We start from the raw sequence: 21,117 nt of genomic DNA, 5'->3' as shown, positions 1-21,117 counted from the left end.
GAAATTTCACATCTGAAACACATCTCATCACATATTTGACACGTTATGAAATCATATGACTCATCCCTGTACTACCATGGCCTGCAAGACAGGAGCTCTCTGAATTACCATGTCCTGAAGCTAGAACCACAGGAGCTCTCTGTATCACCATGGCCTGCAAGACAGGAGCTCTCTGAATTACCATGTCCTGAAGCTAGAACCACAGGAGCTCTCTATCACCATGGCCTGCAAGACAGGAGCTCTCTGAATTACCATGTCCTGAAGCTAGAACCACAGGAGCTCTCTGTATCACCATGGCCTGCAAGACAGGAGCTCTCTGAATTACCATGTCCTGAAGCTAGAACCACAGGAGCTCTCTGTATCACCTTGGCCTGCAAGACAGGAGCTCTCTGAATTACCATGTCCTGAAGCTAGAACCACAGGAGCTCTCTGTATCACCATGGCCTGCAAGACAGGAGCTCTCTGAATTACCATGTCCTGAAGCTAGAACCACAGGAGCTCTCTGTATCACCATGGCCTGCAAGACAGGAGCTCTCTGAATTACCATGTCCTGAAGCTAGAACCACAGGAGCTCTCTGTATCACCATGGCCTGCAAGACAGGAGCTCTCTGAATTACCATGTCCTGAAGCTAGAACCACAGGAGCTCTCTGTATCACCATGGCCTGCAAGACAGGAGCTCTCTGAATTACCATGTCCTGAAGCTAGAACCACAGGAGCTCTCTGTATCACCTTGGCCTGCAAGACAGGAGCTCTCTGAATTACCATGTCCTGAAGCTAGAACCACAGGAGCTCTCTGTATCACCATGGCCTGCAAGACAGGAGCTCTCTGAATTACCATGTCCTGAAGCTAGAACCACAGGAGCTCTCTGTATCACCTTGGCCTGCAAGACAGGAGCTCTCTGAATTACCATGTCCTGAAGCTAGAACCACAGGAGCTCTCTGTATCACCATGGCCTGCAAGACAGGAGCTCTCTGAATTACCATGTCCTGAAGCTAGAACCACAGGAGCTCTCTGTATCACCATGGCCTGCAAGACAGGAGCTCTCTGAATTACCATGTCCTGAAGCTAGAACCACAGGAGCTCTCTGTATCACCATGGCCTGCAAGACAGGAGCTCTCTGAATTACCATGTCCTGAAGCTAGAACCACAGGAGCTCTCTGTATCACCATGGCCTGCAAGACAGGAGCTCTCTGAATTACCATGTCCTGAAGCTAGAACCACAGGAGCTCTCTGTATCACCTTGGCCTGCAAGACAGGAGCTCTCTGAATTACCATGTCCTGAAGCTAGAACCACAGGAGCTCTCTGTATCACCATGGCCTGCAAGACAGGAGCTCTCTGAATTACCATGTCCTGAAGCTAGAACCACAGGAGCTCTCTGTATCACCTTGGCCTGCAAGACAGGAGCTCTCTGAATTACCATGTCCTGAAGCTAGAACCACAGGAGCTCTCTGTATCACCATGGCCTGCAAGACAGGAGCTCTCTGAATTACCATGTCCTGAAGCTAGAACCACAGGAGCTCTCTGTATCACCATGGCCTGCAAGACAGGAGCTCTCTGAATTACCATGTCCTGAAGCTAGAACCACAGGAACTCTCTGTATCACCATGGCCTGCAAGACAGGAGCTCTCTGAATTACCATGTCCTGCAAGCCAGAACCACAGGAGCTCTCTGAATTACCATGTCCTGCAAGCCAGAACCACAGGAGCTCTCTGTATCACTATGACCTGCAAGCCAGAACCACAGGAGCTCTCTGTATCACCATGGCCTACAAGCCAAACACACAGGAGATATCTGTGTCCTCATGGCCTGTAAGCCAGACACACAGGAGCTCTCTGTATTACCATGGCCTACAAGCCAAACACAGGAGCTCTCTGTATCACCATGGCCTGCAAGCCAGAACCACAGGAGCTCTCTGTATCACCATGTCCTGCAAGCCAGAACCACAGGAGCTCTCTGTATCACTATGACCTGCAAGCCAGAACCACAGGAGCTCTCTATATGACCATGACCTGCAAGCCAGAACCACAGGAGATCTCTGAATTACCATGTCCTGCAAGCCAGAACCACAGGAGCTCTCTGAATTACCATGTCCTGCAAGCCAGAACCACAGGAGCTCTCTGTATCACCATGTCCTGCAAGCCAGAACCACAGGAGCTCTCTGTATTACCATGACCTGCAAGACAGGACCACAGGAGCTCTCTATATGACCATGACCTACAAGCCAAACACACAAGAGCTCTCTGTATTACCATGACCTACAAGCCAAACACAGGAGCTCTCTGTATTACCATGGCCTACATGCCAAACACACAGGAGCTCTCTGTATCACTATGACCTGCAAGCCAGAACCACAGGAGCTCTCTGTATTACCATGGCCTACAAGCCAAACACAGGAGATCTCTGTATCACCATGGCCTACAAGCCAAACACACAGGAGATATCTGTGTCCTCATGGCCTGTAAGCCAGACACACAGGAGCTCTCTGTATTACCATGGCCTACATGCCAAACACAGGAGCTCTCTGTATTACCATGGCCTACATGCCAAACACACAGGAGCTCTCTGTATTACCATGGCCTACAATCCAAACACAGGAGATCTCTGTATCACCATGGCCTACAAGCCAAACACACAGGAGATATCTGTGTCCCCATGGCCTGTAAGCCAGACATACAGGAGATCTATTACCATGGCCTACAAGCCAAACACAGGAGATCTCTGTATCACCATGGCCTACATGCCAAACACACAGGAGATATCTGTGTCCCCATGGCCTGTAAGCCAGACATACAGGAGATCTATTACCATGGCCTACAAGCCAAACACAGGAGCTCTCTGTATTACCATGGCCTACATGCCAAACACACAGGAGCTCTCTGTATTACCATGGCCTACAAGCCAAACACTGGAGATCTCTGTATCACCATGGCCTACAAGCCAAACACACAGGAGATATCTGTGTCCCCATGGCCTGTAAGCCAGACATACAGGAGATCTATTACCATGGCCTACAAGCCAAACACAGGAGATCTCTGTATCACCATGGCCTACAAGCCAAACACACAGGAGATATCTGTGTCCCCATGGCCTGTAAGCCAGCCATACAGGAGATCTATTACCATGGCCTGTAAGGTAGCAAACAGGAGCATGTTTAAAACCTAACACCCAACATGATCACCCTATCCCTTTTCTCCAAACACCATAACCAGAATCCCATTAATGTTTATAGCCAGTATTGAGCGAGTGAGTGAGTTTAATTTTACGCCACTTTTAGCAATATTCCAGCACTATCATGGCGGGGGACACCAGAAATGGGCTTCACACATTGTAACATGTGGGGAAACGAACCCGGGGCTTCAGCTTGACAAGCAAACGCTTGAACCACTAGGCTATCCCACCGCCAGTAGTGTGAAAACCAAGTAACATATGTTAGTACTTTACAAACTATATTAAGAGCAACTAATGTATTCAATGTCATGTAAATGGTTTAGAGACTTGCCAATCCAAATATTATCAACAAGGAGACAACGAAATAAGTGTTTTAATGATATCTTACCTTTAGCAGCTTCCAACAACTGAAAAACAAGAAATAAGTGAGTGAGTGAGTTTAGTTTCATGCTCCTTTTAGCAATATTTCAACAATATCAAGGCAGGGGACACCAGAAATGGGCTTCACACATTGTGCCCATGAAGAAACAGATGATGTGTCATTACATGATACATATAAAAGGTAGAACAAGAAGACAAAGTCATCAATATCCCCTGCAATGGTAAAATACTATTCATGAATATGTCAACTAATTTTGACTTTGTCAAATGCTGCATTGTTCTTCCCACTGATCTAATAAAAACATACATATGTAAACTATTCATATACTAGCATGCTTGTATCAACAACAGACTGCCTGAATGCTTCCACGGTTTGATGTGCCTCAGTAATGTTGAATGCTGGAAATAGAGTGGTACTGATGAATGCCCACAAAGTGGAAGGAGAGCATTGAAAGACAGGGTTCGAAATACCCCATATATTAGTGTGCCATGGCACGGTAATTATTGAAATGGCACAGCTAAAAAATGTTCTCGGTGCCCTTTTGACACGCCTGATTTTTCAGAGACATAACTCACATTTAGTCATTTAATCCCCAAAACAATTATTTTTTCCAAATTAAATAATACCATACATGTTTGAATGATCATAAACCCATTTCGTTATTTAACAATAAATTTCAAATGATCATCATCATTGTCATTTATTCTAAAAACATGTGGGCATACTCAATTTCTGAAAGGCACACCTAAAATATTTGTCTGGTGCCCTAAGGCACACTTAGAAAAAATAGTATTTCTATCCCTGAAAGATTTTTAAGTTCTGCTCCGTAAAGCAGCACTACGACCAATTTCAATCAAAGCACAACTTGATGCCATGGAAATGCAACAATTATTTTATTCAGAAGAAATGTTTAACAGTTTTCATGTTCTGCTCCAGAAAAGATGAATTTGCACGAACGGACGAACACATGGAAGGACGGATGCATGGATGGAATCTAATATAACAAAAAAATACTAAACCCACTACCATAATAACTTTCAAAGGGCACATCAGTTGTGAGTGAATGGTACAAGGTTCATACAGATAAGGACCTTTATCATACAGGGCCTTTCCATGCTTTCAGCTGTAATTTTAGTTACCTTTGAGGTGCAAGTGTCAAGCATGCATCAATGCTCATGGTGGATGTACGTGTTATTGACTGTGTAAATTTCATTTTGACCGTTCTCTCACTGTCACCTAATTAGCATGTGTCCGCCAGGAAAGTTCAAAATGTGCGATTTGTAATTCTATTGTGGAATGATTTTCTTGCAATATTTGAAAAAGTCTCATCATAAAAAGATCAGTTGTTAATTCGCATATCTAACTTCAAGTAAATCACAATAACTTTTGCCTTTGATTATATTAGAGACCCGTGAAGATTGAGGATAGAATTGGTCTTCAGCAACCCATGCTGGTCATAAGAGAGGATAAAAGGATCAGGTGGTCAGGCTTGCTGACTTGGTTAACACAAGTGATTGTATCCCAATTCCGTAGATAGATACTCGTGACGATCACTGGATTGTTTGGTCCAGACCTGATTATTAACAGGCTGCTGCCATACAGCTGTAATATTGCTGAGTACCTCTTAAACAACTATAAGAAACTGTATATACTCACAGATCCACACGTCTTTTCTGCCACACGTACAAAAACCCTCTGGTTTCTTATTGTGTGGGGCATTATCAATGCTGTCAGAGCATCTTCTTGTTCTTGGAAGGAAACGAAGCCGAAGTTATTGCCCCTGAAACAAAATAGACACTGCTTTGAACAGAGTGACTCAGACATTTACAACTAGTGAAGGCAACAAGGTCAGTTAGGGTGCCGACTAATCAAGGACGAATATAAGGCCAGACCAATTTTATTTCTTGTTTTACAGATCCACGGGTCGTATTTTTTCAAAAATAAGAAAAAAAACATAAATTATTTTTCCCCACTCAAAAAATAAAATCCTCATGTTTCTATTGGGCAAAAATGTAAACTTACAAAAAAACTTTTTTTTTATTGTTGTTTGCGGCATATACACTTCATAAATTGCCAAAATGTAATTTTCTGAATAAAATTGATATTTTATGCTTATCCTGACTCAAGTATTTTTGCTTGTCTCCCTCTTCCCGCGAACGTTAGTGGAACACTTGAATCTCCTTTTTGAAGCTCCCTTCAACAAAGCAGACGTAAAATCACTACTCACCAAGAGTTATCTCCCTCGCAGTTTTGGACGGAAAACGGCGCCACACGTCTTCCCACTCTTCACTCTCTCCGAATTTCAAGCCCGACACTTAGATTGGCTGGGAAATCCAAAGTGCCTTGAGGGGAGGTTGGGAGGGCTTACCTCATGAGTCAGGATAAGTATAAAATATCAATTTTATTCAGAAAATTACATATTTTTCCTTATCCTGACTCAAGTATTTTTGCTTGTAGAATCCTATGGATTTGGTGGTTGGTCAAGCCAATTCTGGATTCCAATTTGGTGATTTACGTCCTGCATACCCCCCTATGGGAACTTCATGATAGCACTTTTCATTACTGCTAGGCTCTGCTGCTGTACCCTTGCTTCCAGCTTTCTCTGATGGGGGGACCACAATTTGTTAACTTTTGATCCTTACTTCTGTTAACATTATCTGTGGATTTGAGCAACTCCATCTCTTGATGCATGCATCAAGTGGAGAAGCGACCCTTCTTATGTACGAGTACATCCTTACAAGTACTAGGTCTATCACTCATGCTAGTCTATCTTAGACGTGCACATGGATTCTAAAGCTCTAACTCCCCAGAGTGTTGGCTTTTGCAAGTCACGTGATAAAAGGGCGAGACTCTGTCTCAGCTCCTTTGTGGAACTGTCAGTTGTTGTGCTACAACAAGAGGGCCGAAATGGTGAGTGCCAGAGACGTCCTCGGTGGCGATGTCTCTCAGGTAATGGTTGGCAAACACAATGTCCGATTTCCAGAAGCAGCCCTCCATTATCGTAGTGATGGAGCAGTTTCCATGTAGAGCGAGTGTTGACATCAGAGCTCTAATTTCATGTGGATTGGAGGCTCGTGGAGGATCAAGTCCAGCTGCTTTGTAGGCCCTTAGAATGACAGTTCTCATCCATATTGATATCGTAGTGCGAGAGATCTCTGTCTGTGTCTCTGCCTATATAGGGATGAAAAGACGCTTGAATTTTCGTCTCCTGGTCCTAGACCTTTGTAGGTAGACTTTAAATGCTCTTATAGGTTCTGTGTATCCTGAGGCCCAAGGACTGATGATAATGCTGGGATGTGGAATTGTCTATCAGGTTGACCTGGTAGTTGATTCTTTGCTATAAAATCCCATCTTAGACCCATACGTACGATGTTTCGATGCTCATCAAATCGTGTCCTTTCAAAGTCCAGAGCATGTATTTCCGACATCCTTGCTGCTGTTGCTAAGGCAATCAGAAATAGAGTTTTCTGTATCAAGAACTCATAAGATGTCCTATCTAATGGTTCATGAGCATCACTGGTGAGATGCTGTAGAACTATATTGAGGTCCCAAGCCAAAGCTTTAAATCTCTGTTGTTGGTCCTTCAACTTGAAGGATCATAGTAAGGTCAGTCTCTCTGGTACCTTAGTCAGTTTTACACTCGTCCTCATGGTGATAACTGAGCTCAAAGCCGCTAGGTATGTTGAGAGTGTTGAACCTTTTAACCGCTTTGCTTGTCTTAGATGACAAAGATAGTCCGCCACTTGAGGTTGTGTTGCTTTCATGGCTGTGAAGCCCTTTTTGAAAGCATAGGTCTCAAAGCTTTGCCACTTGTCGTCCTTTTGAGGGTTGATTTGCGTAAACCTAGCGTGACCGCTTTCGCTACCCTGGCGGGGTATCTTCGCTTATTCAAGCAAGCCTTGATACGGTCCATGCGTGTAGGCGGAACACTGTGAGGTTCCCGTGTGCTTGCTTGGTGTGCAGATGTACTAGCCAGTTCGTCCACTCTGGTAGTTGCAGTTGAGGAGGTCCTAGTTCTTGCATGAGAATGGGAAACCACATTCTCGCTGGCCAATAAGGTGCAAGCAAAATCAATTGCAGGTTCCTTGTCTGCTTGATTTTCTGCAACACTTGCTGTATTAGAGCTGGAGGCGGGAATGCGTAAGCGTTTAGTCCTTCCCAATAGACGCTTAGAGCATCTGTTGCCCATACTCATGGATCTGGTATTGGAGAGACGAATGTTGCTAGTTGATTGTTGAATCTTGTGGTGAACAAGTCTATGAGCAGAGCTTCTATCGATTGTATGGTTTGTTTGAAAATCTCTGGTTGTAGCATCCATTCTGTTGGGGATGGTCGTGTTGGACGAGATAGGGCGTCTGCTATCACATTCTTTGCTCCTGGAATGTGGCATGCTTTTGTCTAGATGTTCAGATTGTCCAATATGCTGAACAGATGAAAGCAGGGGTCCAGAAGGTTCGCCAACCTTGTTGATCCTTGTCCGTATGGATGATCAGATAAGCATTTCTTAGGATGCTGGTCCAGTGAAGTATGGCGTTTATTACTGCTTTCATCTCTAACATGTTGATATGCAGATTTTCTTCCTGTAATGTCCATTTCCCAGCTGACACTTCGTTGTCGAGGTGCGCTCTCCATCCCTGAAGGGATGCATCTACGTAGAGATGAGTATTGCACTCCAGCTCTACTAAGTAGGTCTCTCCACAAACATTCGATCTCAAAGTCCACCATAGTAGATATGGTTTTAGTCCGTCCGGAAGTCCGAAGGGTCCGGATCGTCCCGAGGGCCATTCACGAAGATTTGGAGTGGCATAGATATAGTCTCCCTCTGCAAGTCATGTGCTGACGTGAGAGGACTGAGTAGGCTCTGCCATCTTTCGTAGTAATAACGGAGAGAGTAGTGCTTGAGATACAATGGCTTGTATCTAGATCCTTGGCATGTCCGTAAGGGAAACGAAGCAATGTCCGAATCTGTGACTGCCATCATTGTGAAGTCTATATAAAGTAGACTGCCGTAACCAAAAGTCTGTCCAACGTATGTTGCTGCAATTCGCCTGATGAACAGTCTTCAATGCTGACAGGGAAGGTCTCTAACCCAGTGAAGACAGTCGAATCACGTAGTTCCCGTCTAACTGGACTGTAATTGAGGCCTTCCTCCCACGTTGAAAGGTTGTTGTCACTTGTAAACAATTTCCTGACATGTGAACTACGTCCGACTTCTGCGCAGGGCGTTGTCTCTCATGGACCAATCAAAATGAAGCATTTTGATTCCTTTAGCTTCCCGCGATGTGACGTCACCGGTGAAGCAGTAAAAAGGTCCTTGTAGAATCTTGTACAGTCGTTGATATCTTATCAACACTCGGTCTTGGTTGTTAGCACCAAGGAGTGCAGTTAGTCCCGTTATTATCTTCTGATGTAGATATATCTATCTAAAAATTCTCAACGATGTGAGACTGCAGAGCATGACTGTCAAGTGCGTGATCCTTCACACATTTCTTCATGCCGGTTACCTCCCGCAGCTTCGTCCTTCAGGCTTGGGCGAACCGTCCTTTAGGTCCATCATTTGCTGCATAAAAAAACCCGTGTTGAAGGTCTGCGACGACTGCAGATGTAGTGACACATGGAGATGAGTACGTAGAACTATGTGTAGTTCTAAGAGGAGATCTGTATGGCGACCTGCGTGGAGGTGAGCGTCTACGTGTCCGGGGTTGCCTTCACGAAGGCAATATATTCCTATGTGGTGAATCCCCAGACGACATGCGTGGTGATGGTGACATTCTTGATGATCTATCTGACGACCTTCACGCAGGTGAGAGATTTTGTTGAGGGTCTGAGTCCTGAGACGTCTCTCTGTATCTTCTTGGAGGTGTAAGTTTCTTCCTCTGTGATGTAGGTAGCCTGTGCAAAGGCTCTTCATTAGCTTCATCATCAGATGACGATCTATTCCGGTCGGAAGAATGTCCCTTCCTTCGCGCAGGTTAGTTGACGTGGTGCAGGGTAGGTCTGCTCTTAGTCCTAGAGCTAGAACCTCTTGTAGACATCTCAGATGCACCATCGGGTGTGGGGTCTTTCGTGCAGCACTGGTCCCTCTAGTAGGTTGATGACTTGAGCATGAGAGCCGGCTGGCTGTCCATCATGCAAGGTCCTTTCCTACGCGAAGTGCTTCTCCATCAGGTCCATCATCTGTTGGGAGAATTGCTGCATGAAGGTGCCGGGGTTGAATGTCTGCGACGACTGTAGAGATGATGCATCTGGGAGGGTAGCGATATAGTCCAGGGATCGCTGTACCTCATGGGTCCCTGCTGCCAGTGTAGAAGGTAACTCAGACTGCATCGATAAGGTTGCTGACGTTACCGTTGCTGAGGCCTGTGTCTTCTTCTTATGCAGTATCTCTGGAATGAGGATAGGCAGCTCTTCATATAAACCTATTTCTTCCATCAGGATGATCTCAGCAGAAAAGGTCCTCGGGGTCTGTGATGAGCCCCCAGTAGATCTCGTTGAAGCCTTACGTGTATAAAGCTTCTTCTGCGATGAAGATGACCTCTTCTTCCTTGTATGGGTTGAAGAGTTGTCCGACGTAGAAGATCTTTTCTTCGACGTAATGGCAGACTTCATCCCACGCCCATCTTCTGAAGACGCCTCTGGCAGATCACTGGATGGTAGTATGTCGTCTGATAACGACAAACAGCTCTTAAGGGACACAGCCAGTTTAGCCATGACTTGCAACAGCCATCTGGATTTATCCTTAGCACGTCTAAGTACAGAAAGATAATAATTATTAAATTCCAATTTTGTTAAATGCTGACACAATTTACAGCGAGAGCTGGAAGTACATGTTGCTGTGTAACTAGGGCACAACAAATGCAGGTCTGCAGCAGAGAACCTAAACCTGCAACGAAAACAGGTTTTCATGAAATGTAAACAAACTGAACAATCAGGTGAAAACGCGAATAAACAGTCAAATTTGCTAATAAATTTCAAACCATATTGTAGAAGGATACTCCCTGAAACCTTATAAAGGTAACTTATAGGGTAATAACTAAGTTAGAAAAGGATATAGTGCCGTGTTGGAGACCCAGGTGCTCTCCCAACCGTCCACTAGGGCGAAGAAGGAGAGAGTGAAGAGTGGGAAGACGGGTGGCGCCGTTTTCCTGCCAAAACTGCGAGGGAGATAACTCTTGGTGAGTGATGATTTTATGTCTGCTTTTCTGAAGGGAGCTTCAAAAAGGACATTCAAGTGTTCCACTAACGTTCGCGGGAAGAGGGAGACAAGCAAAAATACATGAGTCAGGATAAGGAAAAATAATAGAACACTTTTAGTATTTAAAAGGAATATTACTTTGACTGGTGATTTGTATTTTTTTAGTTTTTTTCCCTGCTGCCTTTAGGCTTTCGGAGGACAAAAATCCGTAAAACAAGAAATACAAATGGTCTGTCCAAAGATGAGGTGAGGTGAAATTGGGTTTTACGTCGTGCTTGAGAATATTTCGCTCATATGACGACGTGCATGCGTGTGTATGTGTATGTGCGGCTGCTTGTACTAGCCCAGACTTAAGCTGGTTTTATAGTGCTAGCCCACTGAGATACCATGCCGCAGTGAAGCACGAATACCCTCCTCAGACACATTATACTGACTCCGAGCCGACCAGTCCTTGTTGTACCCATTAATGCCGAGCGCAGGGACCAACAAGTACCATATTTTAACGTCTTTTGGTATGACGCGGTCGGGGATCGAACCCGCGACCTTCCGCTCTCCTCTGTCCAAAGAGTGAATATGTGGTTTGAATAACACGTTAGCAGATCCAGGCACAGCTGACAATTATAAGGGAAGTAACTTCGTAAACACAAAGAAAACAAGTTTTTGCCACTGATATGGCAATGTACCCAGCCGATAAAGAATGGAATATCTATATTTACTAATTTTTTATTTTTGGGTCACATACAAGATGCCTGAAATGACTGGTATCTGCATAATCACCAAATGTAGGCTGTCAACATACTTGGGTGCACTGTTTTATGAGATATCGTGGTAAAATAAGTTTGAAAAGTGGTCAAAGTGTTGTGGTGACCTTGAAGATAAGGTCAATGTGCGTAATCCCCAATGTAGGCTGTCACCAAATTTGAAGACACTGGGTACAACAGTCCATGAGATATCGCATTCACAAGAGTTTGAAAAGTGTGCAAAGTGTCGAGGTGACCTTGAACATAAGGTCAAGGTCACCCAAATCGACTGATATCTGCATAATCCCCCAATGTAAGCTGTCACCAAATTTGACGACATTGGGTACAACAGTTCATGAGATATCGCGTTAACAAGATTTAGAAAACTGGTCAAAATGTGTTGACCTTCAAGATATTGACCAAGACTAACCTTACTGGAGGCTGCATAATTATTTGATTTTATTCAACTGAGGTTTTTTTTTAATGAACAGTAAGAAAAAATATACTTTGTATCTGAATTTCTAAATAACCTACTGTCGTCCCTTATGTTCCAGTAGGGGTCACTTGAACTTTTGTTTAGACTTGAAAATTGAAGAATTTTGAAAATTATACAATTAAGCAACCCATGCTTGTCATAAGAAGCAACCCATGGGAACGGGTAACCCTCTATCAAGCAGACTACAGAGATTGGGGAATTGGTGCACCAGCTTACTCTTTAACGCTTCCAGGGATTTTGCTCAAGATGAGTTTCCCCCACATGGAGAAGTGTTCTATGAGATCTTCAGGAGTGACTCCATCAGGTATGTTGGTCAGAAACAACATGTTCGTCTACAACAGAGAAAATAAAGCATAACAATTCACTGTAACTAACACAAATATACATTTCCTTAAGTGGCATTTAGAAGCTGGTATGATGAAGTGGAGCACTTTTATCGATAGACAACTTCTTTGTTGCAGTAGTAGTTGCAACGATCCTAACACCGTTATCAAGCAAATGATACACAGCATTTGCCTACTGGCTTCAATCATTTCTTATCACAACAAGTCTCAAGTCAACACACTGTACATCAACCTCTTCTATTGTATAAACCCAATACCCCGCCTTGTATATATTTCTCCTTGTGCAAATGTTGTGTATCATTTGCTTGATAACGGTGTGAGGATCTACACCGAAACATCGCAACTACTACTGCAACAAAGTAGTTGTCTATGTATAAAAGTTCTCCACTTCACAAATATACATAATTAATATTCCATCTGTACAAAACTAAATATTTACAATGTATGACTGTGGATAATCCAAATTTGGAGAGGCAGAAAAAGCATTCTGTAAGAAAGAGTTAGCTACCCATGAAGATCTGGGTTAGAATTGGTCTTCATCAACCCATAGGGTGGTAGGACTCACTGACTTGGTCGACACATGACATCATATAACAACTGCATAGATCGCAGCTTATGATGTCGATCACAGGCTTGTTCGGACTGGGTTATTTATAGACTGACACTATTTAGCTGAGATACAGCAGACTGTGACATCAAAAAACAAATATGACAATGCTCAAATATATATTGTTTTTTCTTCCAATCTCTCAGTGATACATTATTGTGGTAAGCAAAACACAGAAATTCAAATATTTAGTGGTTGAACTTAATATTCATATTAAAGTGAGTGAGTGAGTTTAGTTTTATGCCGAACTCAGCCATATTCCAGCTTTATGATGGCGGTCTGTAAATAATCGAGTCTGGACCAGACAATCCAGTGATCAACAGCATGAGCATCGATCTGCGCAATTGGGAACCTATGTCGTGTCAACCAAGTCAGCGAGCCTGACCACCCAATCCCATATTTAGAGGGATTGAGAGAGAATTTCTTTTCTGTAAACATTCACTTTGGCTTTCACACAGCAGTGAAGTCACCAGTGTCAATCAGAGGACGTTCACTGCTGCTATTAGTCTTAAACCTTTTCTTGAGAACCTGAGAAAAATAGAATGTGTTTTTGATGCCATATTCAGCAAAGTGAGAAAGATACCATTCATAAATGTAAAAACACTCTACAAACACCCTGACTGTCTTTTTTCATCAGCATTTCCACATTTCAGTGGGATGATGTGTATCAAACCAAAGTGATGTGTGTATTGAGCAGGTGCCCCACTAGACAGATACTCAGACAGATTTTTGATCATGTTGAAGAGAGAATTGAGAACAAACAAACCTGTTCAAATTTCTCACCATCTGCATTATTCTTTAAGCCTGGAAGAATGAAACAAGTAGCATTAATAACAGATGGGGGGAGAGGGGGGGGTTGTGGTTTACACATTAACATTTCTTGAACTCTGAAGTGTGAATAACCAAAAGAATCCAGGTATTGTTTCACAAAGTAATCATAGCAGGATGACTGTCGTAAATCTGTGTAACAGAAAAGAAATAACAAACATTAGTCGAAATGCCATGTTAGCTTTGTGAAACAGGATCCAGATTGTCTACAGTGGGAATAGGATTTGCTAAGGCCCAGTCATAGCCCCCTCTTACAGACAGAGAGCCAGGCACCTCATCTCCTCATGTCTAGTACAAGCTGTTCAAGAGTTAAGGCTCAACCATAGCACCCTCTTAGAGACAGAGAGCCAGGCACCTCATCTCCTCATGTCTAGTACAAGCTGTTCAAGAGTTAAGGCTCAACCATAGCACCCTCTTAGAGACAGAGAGCCAGGCACCTCATCTCCTCATGTCTAGTACAAGCTGTTCAAGAGTTAAGGCTCAACAATAGCTCCTTCTTACAGAGAGGGTGCTTGGCACCTAATACAAGCTGTAAAGAGTTAAGGACCAACCTCCTCTAATCTTCTCATGTCTAGTACAAGTTATACAAGTATTAAGGCCCAACCATAGTCCCCTCTTACAGACAGGGTGCTCGGCACCTAATCTCTGTCTAGTACAAGCTGTACAAGCTATATATGCCTTAAGGCCCAACTATAGTCCAGTCTTACAGAGAGGGTGCCTGGCACCTAATCTCCTCATGTCTAGTACCAGCTATACAAGCGTTAACCCCCTGGGTGCCAAAGGGACATATATGTCCTTCCCCCTCAACTCTCATTTTCAAGTCCAATTAAAATCAAAATATCCCCCGCACACAAATAAACATCACAGTTTCCAAGTCAGCGGGAAATTTCCTGTTTCTTGATACCATCCACTATTATTTTAGACAAAGCTCAAGTGCTGAAAATGACCTTTCAAAATAGGCTTCATAATAGGCTTCATCGAAAATGTCGCCATTTTTGACACAGTACGAAATCGCGATTTGCTGTATGTTTTGAAATGTGAAAATCGGATAAATACTGGGAGTATTGAATTTCAAAAATAACATATTTATGATTACTGATATCAGTTTTATATGAAATCGCTAATGATAATTCTGAAACGTTGCATCTAGAATCGGTTGGGATGTTTTCGAAAATACACCCACACGAACGCCGTAGAGTGCTTTCCGCCATATTGGATAGTGTTTACAAAGTCATGTTTCGCGAAAAGGCCGGTATTGAGATGCCTATTACATCATGTATATTTCATATTCAGCTTCGAAAAATGCATCACTGAATCCCCCCACATTTTACATTCAAATTACAAATGGTCTTTGTCACCAATACAAAGTGTCTCGATAAAATGAGACGAAACATAATGGGTGTGAAAACGAATGCTGAGCTCGAAAAACTGCTCATTTGTAATGTAAACAAAGACAAAGTCTGATTTTACACTGCGTAGCATTTTCTGACAGTTTCCAACATTCATCCGTCTATTCATTGCTTGCAATGGCTCAATACCTTTGGAATATGCATGGAAAGAGTATCGTAGCCAAAAATAGGAAATTATCAATAGATACAATGCAATGATTACATAATTCATAAGAAATTGTCAAAGTTTCCATGTAGCGTGACGCCATGACTGACACAAAAATCATGAAGACCGACAACGGTTATTATCTGCATTTCTGGCTTCTTCTCTTTCTGATAATGAAATCGATAAAAACATACAACAATACACAGATAGTCAGAATCATTCTGATTACTTAATCTGATATTTATGTACAAACGATCCCTGAATCAATGGAAGGGTTCTCGCAAAATCCTGTGTACCCTTGTCAGTAAAGCCACCATTTTTTAAGAAATCGGTCAACGGTAGTGAAGTCATACGTCAACATTGTTGTACACATTAGGCAATTTCTTTGAGATGAAGGTTGGTTGAACAAGAGTAAACACAATCACCCAATCCTTCCGATTACACTGTCAGTATTATGATGTATATTTTGCGTGTAGTTCAGATATTACTTCATGAAACTGACTTCAGTATCTACATTTAGCCTTGTTCATTATCATATCATACATGTATATAGGATTTACTGTGTTTTATTCTTTGAAAGTTTTTGATTGTTTGAATAATATTTACATAAGAAGTTGACACATTCAGCGCAGTAGTTGCCATATTCTATAACCTTTACACAATTGTTAGAAGATCAAACGTGTAGCCATTCAGCACATTAGTTCCTATGATGTACCATAATGCATTTGGACTAATACAGTTTCACATACAAGGTTTGAACGGCAATTTAGAATAAGTAAAACGATAATATTAATGAAAGCCATAATGTTATGAAAACTACATTTATTGTCTTGTTCCTATTTTGATGTAGACAAATATTCAATGCATTTGGACTAATATGGCAGTTTCACATAAACAGGTTAATGAACGGCAATTTAATTCAACCTTATAAGTAAAACTGATAATATTAATGAAAACGATTTATATATGTTATGAAATATATATGCACACATATTTAAAGGAATTGTCTTGTTCATTTCATATTTTCGTGTCGTTTTATAGACAAAACAATGATGTATATTAATTGGCTAGGTGCGCATTTGTCGAAAACGTTTTATGATTCACTATCATTGTTTTCGATAACATAATCAATTCATGAACAACAAGGAGAGTTCTATGGATATACAACTTCTTTAATATGATAACATCATTTACTAACACGGTGTTAGCAAAATAGCTACAACTTCAAACGCTGATTCGTAGCTCATATCATATTAAAAAGTTGTATATCCATAGAACTCTCCTTGTTGTTCAGCACACCAACTTCTAAATGCCACTTAAACAAGTTATAATCAATTCACCTTCAGTTAAAAAATATTGTGATGACAGGATATCAAACTCGAACTATATTTATACAAAAATTGTTTAAAAATATACAAACCATGTCTTGTCTTAATTTGGACAAATCTTAAATCCATATTCTAATATATAATTCTATATATAAAGGCTATCTTTTTGCATCTTTCATTGCATACTTATGAAGAAAAAAATAACTACATAATCATAAACAAAGAAAATTCTTATCCTAAACAAAATTTTCGAGTGTTGTGAAATATTATTTTTCATTTACGTTAAATTGATGCCAAACAGGTGCATGTGTTGCTCAAAATAAGATACGCTGTCAAACCGTCTAATTGTTGATATATTCATGACACTATTTAAATGGAAAAATCAGTTATTTTATATTTTGTCTAAAGAGTGTGAAATTCTGACATAGAAGCCAAGACCTTTTATACAATTAATGGAAATTAAGTGAGATATATACTAATCAGCATACCAATGTCGTCTTTTTCCGACGTCGCAAAATGCATAAAACAAGCAATGACGTCAACTTAAATGTTGCATTATTTTCAGCAATTTCATTACATTTGACGATATGGCTATTCCTCTGGTAATAACGATGCAAAATTAGTCAAAATACATCTAGACAAACAGGAGAATATGTTGAATCTAAGAACTAAGTTATATATCTGACAGGGCCATCCAAATTGCTATTACATGATTTCACTTGTGGTATGTTGTCATTTTTTCTTATAAATTGTGAAACTACCAAAGCGTATCCGCTCACATTGGGGAACTTTGAATTGGAATAGTTTGGTTCACCGTGAACAAAAAATACCGAAAATATAGCGTCCGTACCCACAACAAATTCTCTCCACGTGATCTGAGTTACATTGACGTAGTGTTAAGCATAACGGAGTTATGCCCCCTTATCATTATACGTGTATGACCTCTCTGTCGTCGTTTGACGTCATAGAAGAAAATCCATTTTTGACATTTATTGCGAGTCATTTTTTAATGTTGAGTGTATAACGTTATGCATAAGCACATGAACCCAATTCATATGCACCTATCTTGTTCAGATATGAGGCTGTATTTTCTTCGCTCACACTTTCCGTAAAGATGCCAAATTAAAAAAATTGCAGCACAGTGCTTTTTTTAATGCAAAACAAAAAATTGGCCAACATACAGCATGGTCTATTTCTCAAACCGCCGAGGTAGTTGCACTTATATTTATACCAACGGATAGGAAATTTAATATTCTACATCTCTATGTAATTTTATAGCCGTATGCAGATCCAGGACCACGCGAGCGGAATTCTCGCATAAGGCTCACTTTTCAAACCTTAAGAAGATGTGCGCCTGAAAAAAAACTCGGCATCCAGGGGGTTAAGGCCCAACTATATTCCAGTCTTACAGAGAGGGTGCCCGGCACCTAATCTCCTCATGTCTAGCACAAGCTATACGAGAGTTAAGGCCCCACCATAGTCCCCTTTTACAGAGAGAGGGTGCTTGGAAACTAATTTCCTCATATCTAACTCATGGGGTTCATGATTCACAGAATTCATCACCTTGAAATAAAATTGGCGGAAGTACACAGATCAGAAAATTGTCATCCTTGCATTACACTCATGGGTGCAGAAAATCTCCAGACATGACCTACTCACACCATACATGTGATAAGGCTGTATATAAGTCACAATAAGTGTCCTCTTAAAAACACAAGAGCTTCCCTCAAACATGTCTAACAAATCAATGTTGGATGAAATCCTACCTTTTTCAGGCTTCATAAGCTGAAATCAAGAAAATATGGAGTAAGTATTTGAACAAGCATTTAACATCAAACATGAACAATTATGCAAACTAATCCCTTGAGTTCACAGATATTTTGGCTACTCTTGCTGGCATTGAGAAGAAACACTGTCTCACAAAAGACCATGAAGGCACATGAATGGCTGTTTGGCTTATCCCAGAATAATAATAAGTGCTCCCTATTACTGTATTCAACATATTTAGCACCCCCTCCAATAATAAGTGCTCCCTATTACTGTATTCAACATATTTAGCACCCCCTCCAATAATAAGTGCACCTATTACTGTATTCCACATATTTAGCACCCCTCCAATAATAAGTGCTCCCTTTTACTGTATTCAACATATTTAGCACCCTCTCCAATAATAAGTGCTCCCTATTACTGTATTCAACATATTTAGCACCCCCTCCAATAATAAGTGCTCCCTATTACTGTATTCAACATATTTAGCAACCCCTCCCTAATAAGTGCTCCCTATTACTGTATTCCACATATTAAGCACCCCCTCCAATAATAAGTGCTACCTATTACTGTATTCCACATATTTAGCACCCCCTCCAATAATAAGTGCTCCATATTACTGTATTCAACATATTTAGCATATTTAGCCCCCCTCAAATAATAAGTGCTCCCTATTACTGTATTCAACATATTTAGCACCCCCTCCAATAATAAGTGCTACCTATTACTGTATTCAACATATTTAGCACCCCTCCAATAATAAGTGCTACCTATTACTGTATTCAACATATTTAGCACCCTCTCCCTAATAAGTGCTCCCTATTACTGTATTCCACATATTTAGCAACCCCTCCCTAATAAGTGCTCCCTATTACTGTATTCCACATATTTAGCACCCCCTTCCTAATAAGTGCTCCCTATTACTGTATTCAACATATTTAGCACCCCTTATCTAATAGTGAGTGAGTGAGTGAGTTTAGTTTTTACGCCGCACTCAGCAATATTCCAGCTATATGGCGGCGGTCTGTAAATAATCAAGTCTGGACCAGACAATCCAGTGATCAACAGCATGGGCATCGATCTGCGCTATTGGGAACCGATGACATGTGTCAACCATGTCAGTGAAACTGACCACCCGATCCCGTTAGTCGCCTCTTACGACAAGATAGTCGCTTCATATGGCAAGCACATGGGTTGCTGAAGACCTATTCTGCCCCGGATCTTCACGGGTCCCTTCTCTAATAAGTGCTGCCTATTACTGTATTCAACATATTTAGCACCCCATCCATAATACGTGCTCCCTATTACTGTATTCCACATATTTAGCACCCCTCCAATAATAAGTGCTCCCAATTACTGTATTCAACATAATTAGCACCCCCCTCTCTAATAAATGCTCCCTATTACTGCACTCAATAAGCCCTCCCTCCCAATAAGCCCTCCCTATTACAAATATGTAGCATGCTAAGTGCGCCTCCCCCAATTCATTAACATGTTGCTCAATTTAGTCATCATTTACGACAAGCAGTGGGGTACTAAGGATACATTGTACCATGGAACAGGGATGTTAGTCAATGTTTGAGCCACATAGCAATACCTGTTGATTGACTGTTCTGCGTGATTTTTAACCACTTCCGAATTAGTGACGCTACCTTCCTGGAGTATCCTAATACCTGGCCCTTTTAGATCTAAATAAGCTAAGAGCTTAATGTGCTTTACAGTAATTTCAATTACAGTAATATCAAACAAAGGAACTCACAGCCTTCCATTTCGCTGATAAATGTACATGCATCACGGTTTGTCCATAATTGTGGGTCGCGTTCAGACATTTCACGGCATCTTCATAATTGACGAAGGAAACAAAGCCAAACTTTGTGTTTCTGGTCCTGAAAGATATCAGAATGTGAAAATGGGTTTACATTCAAGATAACTGCACTCATATAGTGATATTTATGAACATGTGTTTAAGGCTGCGAATACAAGTAAGACTAACACTGGTTTAACAGTGCTAGCCCTCTGAGGAATCTGCAGTTCAACATGGATACTCCACTCAGACACAGAATACTTGAGCTGTCCTTGTTGCTTAATGCTGGGTATCAACAGGTACCAGACAGGGTATCAACAAGTACCAGTCAGGGTATCATTATCAACAAGTACCAGTCAGGGTAACAACAAGTACCAGACAGGGTATAAACAGGTACCAGACAGGGTATCAACAAGTACCAGTCAGGGTATCAACAAGTACCAGTCAGGGTAACAACAAGGACCAGACAGGGTATCAACAAGTACCAGACAGGGTAACAACAAGGACCAGACAGGGTAACAACAAGGACCAGACAGGGTAACAACAAGTACCAGACAGGGTATCAACAAGTACCAGGCTGGGTATCAACAAGTGTAACAACAAGGACCAGACAGGGTAACAACAAGGACCAGTCAGGGTAACAACAAGTACCAGACAGGGTATCAACAAGTACCAGGCTGGGTATCAACAAGTACCAGTCAGGGTAACAACAAGTACCAGGCAGGGTAACAACAAGAACCAGACAGGGTATCAACAAGTACCAGGCTGGGTATCAACAAGTACCAGGCAGAGTATCAACAAGTACCAGTCAGGGTAACAACAAATACCAGGCAGGGTATCAACAAGTACCAGACAGGGTATCAACAAGTACCAGAGAGGGGGTATCAACAAGTACCAGACA

The 21,117-nt window shown here is 41.7% G+C and overlaps 2 protein-coding genes across 3 annotated transcripts in view; both read right to left on the bottom strand.

Annotated features, from left to right (window-relative positions):
• Positions 1 to 21,117, bottom strand: part of LOC124277860 — a 186,488-nt gene that overhangs the window by 29,858 nt on the left and 135,513 nt on the right. The gene's annotated exons all lie outside the window — the stretch shown is intronic.
• Positions 1 to 21,117, bottom strand: part of LOC124277862 (polyadenylate-binding protein, cytoplasmic and nuclear-like) — a 67,650-nt gene that overhangs the window by 24,888 nt on the left and 21,645 nt on the right. For both annotated transcript variants that reach the window (XM_046713577.1, XM_046713578.1), the window contains exons 9-14: positions 20,172 to 20,298; positions 18,412 to 18,430; positions 13,702 to 13,739; positions 12,201 to 12,316; positions 5,210 to 5,333; positions 3,560 to 3,578 (exon numbers count right to left, since the gene is read on the bottom strand). In XM_046713577.1, the coding sequence (XP_046569533.1) occupies positions 3,560 to 3,578; positions 5,210 to 5,333; positions 12,201 to 12,316; positions 13,702 to 13,739; positions 18,412 to 18,430; positions 20,172 to 20,298 (443 nt within the window). The remainder of the gene's footprint in view (positions 1 to 3,559; positions 3,579 to 5,209; positions 5,334 to 12,200; positions 12,317 to 13,701; positions 13,740 to 18,411; positions 18,431 to 20,171; positions 20,299 to 21,117) is intronic.

This window comes from Haliotis rubra, unplaced genomic scaffold (assembly GCF_003918875.1).
Source record: "Haliotis rubra isolate DU_JTF1 unplaced genomic scaffold, ASM391887v1 Scf229, whole genome shotgun sequence".
Lineage (NCBI taxonomy): Eukaryota > Metazoa > Mollusca > Gastropoda > Lepetellida > Haliotidae > Haliotis > Haliotis rubra.
This window is presented reverse-complemented; position numbering and strand designations above follow the sequence as displayed.